At 52.6% G+C, this 9109-nt stretch overlaps 2 protein-coding genes and 1 long non-coding RNA gene across 8 annotated transcripts in view; 2 read left to right on the top strand and 1 right to left on the bottom strand.

Annotated features, from left to right (window-relative positions):
* The first annotated feature begins 655 nt into the window (after window positions 1-655).
* On the top strand, window positions 656-4610 carry Elovl1 (ELOVL fatty acid elongase 1). 4 transcript variants are annotated; one of them, XM_010634385.3, is made up of 8 exons: window positions 656-1493; window positions 2250-2309; window positions 2471-2661; window positions 2837-2917; window positions 3052-3108; window positions 3196-3301; window positions 3382-3518; window positions 3684-4610. In XM_010634385.3, exons 2-8 carry the CDS (start codon window positions 2264-2266, stop codon window positions 3903-3905), a joined length of 840 nt encoding a protein of 279 aa, XP_010632687.1. In that variant the 5' UTR covers window positions 656-1493; window positions 2250-2263; the 3' UTR covers window positions 3906-4610. The 4 variants fall into 4 exon arrangements, with proteins under 4 accessions (XP_010632687.1, XP_010632668.1, XP_010632678.1 ...); XM_010634366.3 differs by lacking the exon at window positions 656-1493 and adding an exon at window positions 1654-1738; XM_010634376.3 differs by lacking the exon at window positions 656-1493 and adding an exon at window positions 1750-1773.
* The window catches only part of Cdc20 (cell division cycle 20), a 10651-nt gene continuing 6134 nt past the window's right edge, over window positions 4593-9109 (bottom strand). Inside the window, exons 1-11 of one of the 3 annotated variants that reach the window (XM_010634399.3) lie at window positions 8367-8589; window positions 8048-8278; window positions 7796-7944; window positions 7621-7717; window positions 7357-7488; window positions 7071-7267; window positions 6864-6958; window positions 6486-6714; window positions 6202-6327; window positions 5245-5362; window positions 4593-4813 (exon numbers count right to left, since the gene is read on the bottom strand). In XM_010634399.3, coding sequence (XP_010632701.1) covers window positions 4635-4813; window positions 5245-5362; window positions 6202-6327; window positions 6486-6714; window positions 6864-6958; window positions 7071-7267; window positions 7357-7488; window positions 7621-7717; window positions 7796-7944; window positions 8048-8228 — 1503 coding nt within the window. In that variant the 5' untranslated portion in view covers window positions 8229-8278; window positions 8367-8589 and the 3' untranslated portion in view covers window positions 4593-4634. Of the gene's footprint in view, window positions 4814-5244; window positions 5363-6201; window positions 6328-6485; window positions 6715-6863; window positions 6959-7070; window positions 7268-7356; window positions 7489-7620; window positions 7718-7795; window positions 7945-8047; window positions 8279-8366; window positions 8590-9109 lie in introns of those variants that run through there. The other 2 variants (XM_010634395.2, XM_019209146.2) reach the window with 2 other exon arrangements.
* LOC117287328 overlaps window positions 8631-9109 on the top strand; it is a 1993-nt gene continuing 1514 nt past the window's right edge. The window contains exon 1 of the long non-coding RNA XR_004518564.1: window positions 8631-8708. This is a non-coding gene — a long non-coding RNA (uncharacterized LOC117287328). The remainder of the gene's footprint in view (window positions 8709-9109) is intronic.

The raw sequence follows: 9109 nt of genomic DNA, 5'->3' as shown, positions 1-9109 counted from the left end.
CCCTGCCGATCGGGCCTGGCCCGCCCTGCCCGCCTGCCCTACCTTGCCCTGCCCTGCCCTGCCCTGCCCTGCTGTGGGCGAGGCTGTTCCTGGGGTGAGTGGGTGGGAGGTCCTGGCTCCTGGGGCCGGGCCTTGCCGGCACCCCCACCCCCACCCGCTTGCCCTCACCTAGGTCTTCCTCCATTACCTCCTGGTGTGCCCCTCTCCATTCTGTCCTCTCTCCTCCTTTCCCCTTCTTTTACCGGTGTCCTCTTCCCTTCCATCCATTTTAAAAAGGAAGAAACAGGCTGAGCTCCCCGGTGGGGGACACACCCAGACTTCTTCAAGCTTGGGGAGCAGTCTTTCCCCCAAGTCTTGAGTCCCTCCTAACCTCCAGGGTGCCTGTGCGGGTGTGGGTGAACTTGAGGATAGTGGTTGAGAGAGATAAGGAGCTAGCTCACGTGTTGCAGGGGAACTGTGAGCACCCGCCTCAGTGCTAGGCCCTACCATAGGTTAGGCCACCAAGTCTGACTGGCAAGAAGTGAGGAGTCACCTGCCAAAAGAGATCCATGTGTGACTGAGGAAGGTGCATGTCTGCTTATGGTATGAGCGATCAGATGTTCTTTCATCCTCTGGTGGCTCACACGTGTGAGTAACCTGGATGTGTGACTTCAGCAGGTGTGGGCCTGAGCCTGTGACCATTATGCATCTGCACAGGTTGCCACAGAGCCTGTATGAGTGCAGTCCCGGGTACTCCATGAGGCTCAGAAAGCATGCATGTCAGGGTCTGTGGAGGTCAATTTGGGTGGTGTGTTAGGCTGGGCAAACAGCAGAAGTGTGTGCCGTGTGTGGATGTGTGCTAGCCCTTGGTATGATGCACGTGTTGTCGGGCTGGTCTAGAGCTATGTGAGAGGCAAGCATGTGCAGTGTGCTGGTGTATGTGTCTGTGGCAGGGCTTGGAGCCTTGTCATGGTCCATCTGAGGAAGGGTGGGATGATGAGGTGTGAGGGAGTCCCTGTAAGATGTGAGTGCACAGGGGGCATGTGCAGCCTCTGCTGGAAGTGTCAGAAGGTGTGTTTCTTCATGGAGCATTGCATAAGTCAATTTCCTGGGTGGAATGGATCCAGAGCACCTGCTGCCCTTGCTGTGGGGAGATTGCCTGTCCCTCTTGGACAGTGTCAGAGCCCCAAGCTGTTCTGGCTCTGGGCAGAGGTTTTTGTGTCCCCATGAGCCCTCCCCTGACATTCCTGCTGATTCTGTGGGTGAGGGTGCCTAGCCCATCAGGAAATTCCTGAGACCTCCCCCACTCCCCTCCTCCTCCTCCTCATTTGCCACTGGCTTCCTTGCTCCTCCCTGGGAAGAAAAGGGATGAACTGAGAATTCATGGCTGCTCAGGAGTGGATGCTGGGTGTGAATTTTTGGCATTTCCTTTGGCCAATGCTGGGACCAGCCTGGAAGAAGTTACTGGAGAATTTAGGATCTTAGTTGATACAGCTGATCCAGGATTGTGGGTGGTGAGTCCGGAGCTTTATTTGGCTTTCCCAATCATAGTGGGTCCTGCTTCTCTGGGCACTGACCTGTGGCCTGGACCCGCCCTCCAGCCCATGCCCAATACAGAGGGGGCGGGGGCGGGGAAGAGGGCGGGGCTGCAGCCAGATCTAGTCAGACAGGTGGAGCCACTAGGGCGGGAGTCTGTAAGAGCCAGGCTCCTGGAGAGGAAAGGCTCCGTGAGAGGAGAGTCTGGAGTGAGACTCTGGAGGTGAGAGTCCTGGAAGGCAGAGGAAACCTTGGGACGTGAGTGTTTGGCAGGGGAGGGGAGGAAGCTTGGGCCGGAAATATTCTGGAGGGGATCAGGGAGCTAAGAGTCCTGGCAGGGGAAGATGGATTGAAGGTAAGAATCTCAGGAGAGAAGAATGACTGCTCAGAGCTGGAGGATGGTGTGGGTGAGGAAGGGTGTGGAGGTTCATTCTGGAGATGAGCTCTGTGCTGGTGAGGTGGGAAGGCTCTGGAAAGACACCAGGAATTGAGAGTTCTGTTGTGGAGTAAGAATAGAGAAGAAGAGTTGTGGAGAGCATGGGGTGGTACAGAAGGCAAGTTGCATGGTGAGTAGGTCCCCCCACCAAACTGTCCCCCCCCCCAGATTCCATTAATTCCTTCCTTAGTGTTTCTGTCCTTTCTCAGTGAGGCATCAGAGTTGTCTGGTTGTGGGTCTTGTCTCTGAGTCAGGTGTTGGACAGGGCTGTCTCATGTCCAAACTCCATTCTCCACAGAGACCTTAGCCAGGATGGAGGCTGTTGTGAATGTATTCCGGGAGTTGCAGAAGAATGGAGGTAAGATGCTCTCCACCAGCCCTTCCTTCCTTCTTTCCTGGGATCCCAGGATCTAGGGCTGTGTTCTAATGGGAAATCCCCTGTGAATTGTATCTGCAGACCTGGTGAACCCTCTTTGAACCCTGTGACCTTTCTTGACTCCTTTTGACACTTATTCACAGATCCCCGGATCCAGAACTACCCTCTGATGGGATCTCCTCTGCTAATGACCTCAATCCTCCTGACCTACGTGTACTTCGTTCTCTCACTTGGGCCTCGAATCATGGCTAATCGGAAGCCCTTCCAACTCCGAGGCTTCATGATTCTTTACAACTTCTCACTGGTGGCGCTGTCCCTCTACATTGTCTACGAGGTGGGCCCTGATGCATAGGTTGTAATTCCTGCCAGCACGATAAAGGTGATGGGATTGGGCCAGAGCCTGGCATTCTCTGCTTCCTGGAGAGTTTCAGATCCATTTCTTCAGCTAGAGAAGGGGAGGGATGCTGGGAGAGGGAAACTCTGGTGGTCTAATTCACACTCCTTCCTAGTTCCTGATGTCTGGCTGGCTAAGTACCTACACCTGGCGCTGTGACCCTGTGGACTATTCCAACAGTCCAGAGGCACTTAGGGTAAGTAGGGGCTGGGGCTAGTTCTTAGGTGACCTGGAGGATGGGAAGTTTGGATATGAACTGTGTTTATGGCCCAGTTTAGAGGAGGCTCTTGGAGCAGTGTTGGGTCCTAAGGCTGCCCTGACTTCTTACAGATGGTTCGGGTGGCCTGGCTCTTCCTCTTTTCCAAATTCATTGAGCTGTTGGACACGGTGAGTAGTTACATAACTCATAAGCTATGAGACCTTGAGAGTAGAGGGAGAGTCTTGCCTCTGAACCCTTCCCCACTTTTCTCTCAGGTGATCTTTATTCTCCGAAAGAAAGATGGGCAGGTGACCTTCCTACATGTCTTCCATCACTCGGTGCTTCCCTGGAGCTGGTGGTGGGGGGTAAACATTGCCCCAGGTGAGTGGTAAAGGCTACTGGGGAAGACAGGTGAGTGACAGTCTCACTTCTCCTGACCCTGTTTTATTCTCCTCTCACAGGAGGAATGGGCTCTTTCCATGCCTTGATAAACTCCTCTGTGCATGTTGTCATGTACCTGTACTACGGATTGTCTGCCCTTGGTCCCGTTGCTCAGCCTTACCTTTGGTGGAAAAAGCACATGACAGCCATTCAGCTGGTGAGGGGCCTGCTGGCTTACAACCATCCCCTCCAACATTCCTAGTTTTTCTGTCTTTAATCAAACATCTCACCTTTGGCGCCATCTCTCCCCACTGTTTGTCTCACTCTACCCCCTCCTCCTCTCCAGTTCATCTGTCCTGATCTTTGCCTTTCTTTATCCTAGATCCAGTTTGTCCTAGTCTCACTGCACATCAGCCAGTACTACTTCATGCCCAGCTGCAACTACCAGTACCCAGTCATCATCCACCTCATCTGGATATATGGCACCGTCTTCTTTGTGCTCTTCTCCAATTTCTGGTATCAGTCTTACACCAAAGGCAAGCGGCTGCCCCGTGTACTTCAGCAAAATGGAGCTCCAGGTATCGCCAAGGTCAAGGCCAACTGAGAAGCATGGTCTAGCTAGGCGCCCACCTAAGTGCCTCAGGACTGCACCTTGGGCAGCATCCATCAGTGTCCTTCCCATTACACCTGTGACCAGGGCTTCTGTGGTCAGGACTGAGCAGGGGACTCACCCTCCTCACAGCTGGTCTACAGGGACCACTGCTTCCGTTGTTCCACTTCTGCCGGCCAGCTCTGGGGATGTGGCCTCATTGCCCTCTGCCACTCCGGAACTGGAGGCTGAAAGGGCTGGACACTTACTTTCCCCTTCCTGCCTGAAACTTGGGAAACACTCAGGGCTGGTCCCCACCAGGGTCATGTGGCCTTTTTCCTCACACTGAAGAGGTCAGCAATAATCTGTCACTACGGACCAAGGCTCCCTCTCTCTCCTCCACTCCGTGCTGAAGCAGAGAAGCTTCTGGGCCAAAGATCAAGGGTGGGTGGCCTAGGAATGCAAGCTGGAGAGGCTGTGTACTCATTCACTTGTATCTTAATTAAAGTGACAGAGGAACCTTCTGAGACTGTGTATGTACGTGTGTGGAGAGGGGTGCACAGCCATCTATAAACAGGAGGGATGGTGAAGTCTCCTATAAAATATTTTTAAGTTCTCTGATCACAGTAGAGGGGAGCCCGAGAGGGCTGCTGGGACATAGGCCATACAAGGAGAAGAAAGGAAGACATGACTTTATTAGAAAAATAAAAAACAACTGAGGTGATTGAAGTGATGAGTTTGTCTTCAACGAATGCCCTGGTGGATAAGGCTGCTTTTAGCCGCACTGGCCTTCTCCCGCTCCCGCCGCCTTGCAGGGTCCAATTCAAAGCAGCGCCATAGCCGTAGGGTCTCATCAGCTGCTGCTGATGCCACCGTGGCCCCATCTGGACTCATGGTCAGACTCAGGACCCGGGCTGTGTGACCTGGGGAAAGTGAGAGCAGTGAATATCAATGCAGACACACCTGTGACTTCCCATTCTGATTGAAATATAATTCACACACCATATAATTAATCCTTTTAAAAGTACAATTTAATAGTTTTCAGTATCTGTGTAAAAGTTGTGCAACCATTATAATTACCTAATCCCAAAACTTTTTGGGGGGTTGGTTTCTTTTTGGTACCGGGGATCGAACTCAGGACCTTATTACATTTTCAAGACAGGTGGCAGTACCACTGAGCTAAATCCCCAGCCCATACCAAAACATTTTCATCACTTCTCATTATCCTCTCCCCTCAGCCCCTGGAAAATACTAATTTGTTTTTCTCTCTGCATTTGTCTATTCTGGATATCACATATACAGAGCTATGTAATATGCGGCCTTTGGGTCTGGCTTCTTTCTTTTAATCACTTACCTTTGAGCTCAGCCACCTTGGCCATGGTTGGGTACTTCCAAATAACCAGCTGGTTCTGGGCAAAGCCATGGCCTGAGATGAGCTCCTTGTAGTGCGGAGACCAGAGGATGGAGCATACCTGTGGAGAGGCTAGTGTGGGAATGCACCCAGGGATGCTCAAACCAGAACCAAGTCCACTCTAGTGTGCGGCCCTTTGAGAAACAATTATTCATTTTACAGGTGAATTAATCAGAAGGAAGTCCAATAAATTGCCTATAGTATAGGCAAACTAGTAGGTGACAAAGGGTCAGAGTTTGAAGGGGAATCATCTGGCCCTAGAGCTCGTCTCTACAGTGAAGGCCTTATGTGGGGGAAATTAAAGAAGAGGAAGATGGATTGAGTGCAGAAAGGCTTACCACCAAGAATCTCAAATAGCTTTCTAATGGATGTGAATTATACACTGTACTTGATGAGAAACCATTAAAGGCTTAAGGGGCACAGTACTAGATCACTCATACCAGAGAGTACAGGACAGACTGGAGAAGATAAAAAATACTTGAAGTTCAGTGAGGAAGCCATTGTTGTGGGTCTTCCTTGAGAAGATGAGGCCAAGGAAATGGGACAGATGTGAATGATTTTCTGAGGTCAGAGATCCTGGCGGGAAAGATAAGGTTCTAGTAGGCTTTTTAGATTTCTGAGCAGGTTCTGCCATTCTGAAGCAAAAGTGGAGAAGGAAAAGGGAGAGAAACAAATTCCAGGGAGGCTGGGGAAGTGATGAGTTTAACCTGAGACATAGAGGTGGCAGTGCTTAGAGGACATAAGGTAGGATGCTGTAAGCCAGACTTGGAAATAGAGCTCAGGATTGAGAGCTAAGTCAAAAGCTGGGGAGTGGGTGGACACTGGTATGTACATAGTTGCCCAGGAAGACCAGAAACAGTAACAACATATCTGGAGAGGCTGAAATAGGTAAAAGACTACCTGGGAATGGGCATCCACTGCACTCAGGCAGGCCCCAGCGCAGACATTCCAGATGCGAATGTGGCGGTCACTGGTGCCCCCTCCCGTTGCCAGGATGTTAGACTGCCAGGGACACCATGCTACAGCCTATGTGGGATAAAGGCAGGGTTAGTAAATAGTCAAGCTAGATGAGGAGCTATAGATCACAGGCAAACCCAGTCTAATCTCACCATCCCACTTTTCCTTAACAGTCACCAGTTTATAGCTAAGGGTCTACAAAGGCCTCAACCCAACTCCTCTCTTACCTTGACAGCCCCTTGATGCTGGGTGAATGTTTGCAGAGGAACCCAGCCACCTTCTCCAGGAGAACTAGGCCACACATTGACCAAGTTATCGTTGCCACCACTGGCTAAATGACGTCCATCTGGGGCCCAGCGCAGCCCACACACTTCTTGGCTGTGGCCACTCAGTGTGGCCACATGATGTTCTGCTACCCGAACATCATGGTGGTGGATGTGGCCAGAGCGTGAGCCACTGAGGGAGGGAAGAAGAGATTGAGTTCTGTGGCAGAACCAAATACGTAAGCAAGTCGGAGCTGCCTCACTTCAGGAGTGCATACTCAGGGGCAGAGGTATACAGAAATTAGATTCATTTTGCCATTAAGGCTAGTAAAATTCGCTGACCTGGACAGGATATAGCTGTTCCAACTTAGAGAGCTCACTCGTGCAGAATGACTGGTCATGTTTCGGAGCCGTTTCTGCTGTTGAACATCCCATAGCTGGAGAGAGATCACTACGATTAGAGATTGGGCCTTGGCATTAACATCCTCTAGCTAGGCAAGCTCCCTGGGTCTGGTGTCAATACAGATACAATGCTGGGACCAGTCTCACCTGCACCTCAGCACTGCTGGTGCCCACAGCAAGGTAGTTGCCCTCTTTGATCCAGGCCACAGATGATACATAGTCCCCAGGCTGCTCCATTTGCAACAGCTGCAGGATGTCACCAGAGCTCGCACTCCACAAGTACACACTGTTGTCCAGTGCCACAGCTAGTACATTTCCAGAGCTCCAATCTACAAGGTTCAAGTCTGTGCAGAAAGAGAACATGAGTTTCTTTGTTTGCCTAGTCCCCAGCCCCTCCTTCTCCAACCGTGGGCAAGGATAAAGCAGCACTTACAATAGTCATTTCGGATTTCAGGGGCATCCAGGATCCGGTCTGGGAGGGAAGGAATGTAACGGCCGGTCTTCCGGCTGGAGCCAGGTGTGGTGGTCTTCTGGCTATAGAGCACTTTCAGTCTGTTCTGGTAGCCTGCACAATGGAATAGTCTAGATCCTAGGAAAACTTAACACCTCCCTTCCCCTCAGCCTTGGGTGGAAAAGAGCAGACAGGCATCTCCCTCAGCCCCCGGAGGTGGGCTGACGTGAACCTCCAGGTCTTTACCTTCTGGGGCATTCTGTGGTTTTCCACTGAGCCGAAGGATCTTGGCTTCCTCCACATCAAAACCATTCAGGTTCAAAGCCCAGACTTTCTGATGCTCCTGTCATGTACAGGTGACAGTGAGCAGGATGGTATCCACGTACAGGTCCCATGCCTTTTGCCTTTCTGGAGAACATACCTTCTTGGTGGGTGTCTGACTGTTTTCAGGTTGGTTCTCCTTGCTCAGGAGGAAGCTGGCCACCTCCATCTGGGAAGCACTGCGATGGGGGATATATCGGTCACCTCCAGGTTTGCTAGGGGTGGTCTGAACCTTGGAATTAGATTTGCCTGGGGCAGGGAGAGAGAAGCCAGTCTGACCAGGTTCCCGAAAGGCAGCACAAAGGCTGCTCTCAGTCTCCTTCTCCTCCCCGTTCCACCGGCTCCCACTCACCAGGAGTTCGGCCTGGGGTCCTGCCCGAGCTGTGGGATCTGTTGGCGGCCCGCATAGGGGAGGGGCCCGGCCCCGAAGCTTCTTTGGCTTTGCGCTGCCAGCGCGCGAGGGGTGCATTGGGGATAGGCGCATCCAGCTGAAGCAAGGAATGCAGGTCGCTCTCAAACACGAACTGCGCCATGGCAGCGTCTGGAGGGGGGATGGGGTCCTTGAGTTGTCTCCCGTTGAGCCCTGGAGGGAGAGAGATAACGGTGCTCGGGGACAGCGCAGGGATCCTTCGCGAACGACCTCACAATCAGGAGGCCCTTCGGCTGCACACCTCCAGGACTAGCGCTCCCAAGTTCCCCGACGAACCCCTTGACTTAGCACAGCTGCTCCTCACAGTGCGTTCCCAAGCAGGTTCCAATCGCGACCGGATTCAGTATGACAAGCTCGGGAAGCTTAAACTGTCCGCTCTGAGTGCTCATTGGCGCCTTCAAAACCCAACCGTCGCAACCGTTGCTCTCGCCCATTGGCCTTTATGGCAGAGGGGGCGGGCCTTCCGGGGCAAATCACAGATCTCACGAGAGTGCAGTGGAGGCGTGGGATTTGAAGAGGGAGAGAACGCTGTGGAGCCGGTTCCCGGGAGTTAGAGGCTCTAGGGGTGGGGCCTACGATTCTTGTACGTTCCCGGGTCCTTCTTTCCACTGTGTCCCTTCACTCTGGAAGCTCGTAGAGTCGGGCACCGGCTATTTAAACCTGGGTGATTCAGCCGCGCAGAACTCGTTCACTCAAAGCTCTTGAGCGGACCAGAGAAGGGACGGGAGAGCTTGGAGGGAGACAGCCGGGCAGGGCTGGGGAGAGGGGTCCAGTGGAGACGCTCAGGAGCTGGGAGAGGGCCAGAACCGTTAGAGCGCTGCCCCTAGCCCGGAGCCCTGCTGGGAAGGAAGTGTAACACGTGTTTGTTTTCTTCTTGTTATTTGACAAACTGGGAACTGGGGTGGGTCCGTTAGAGCGCTGCCCCTAGCCCGGAGCCCTGCTGGGAAGGAAGTGTAACACGTGTTTGTTTTCTTCTTGTTATTT

The sequence above is a fragment of the Fukomys damarensis genome, unplaced genomic scaffold, assembly GCF_012274545.1.
Source record: "Fukomys damarensis isolate Sample0158 unplaced genomic scaffold, DMR_v1.0_HiC HiC_scaffold_23, whole genome shotgun sequence".
In the NCBI taxonomy this organism is placed as follows: Eukaryota; Metazoa; Chordata; class Mammalia; order Rodentia; family Bathyergidae; genus Fukomys; species Fukomys damarensis.
This window is presented reverse-complemented; position numbering and strand designations above follow the sequence as displayed.

Coding starts and splice junctions, on each gene's coding strand:
- Elovl1 (XM_010634385.3), top strand. CDS start 2,264: ATGGAGGCTGTTGTGAATGTATTCCGGGAGTTGCAGAAGAATGGAG. Junction 2,918..3,051: donor ACAGTCCAGAGGCACTTAGG/GTAAGTAGGGGC, acceptor GACTTCTTACAG/ATGGTTCGGGTGGCCTGGCT. Junction 3,109..3,195: donor TCATTGAGCTGTTGGACACG/GTGAGTAGTTAC, acceptor CTTTTCTCTCAG/GTGATCTTTATTCTCCGAAA.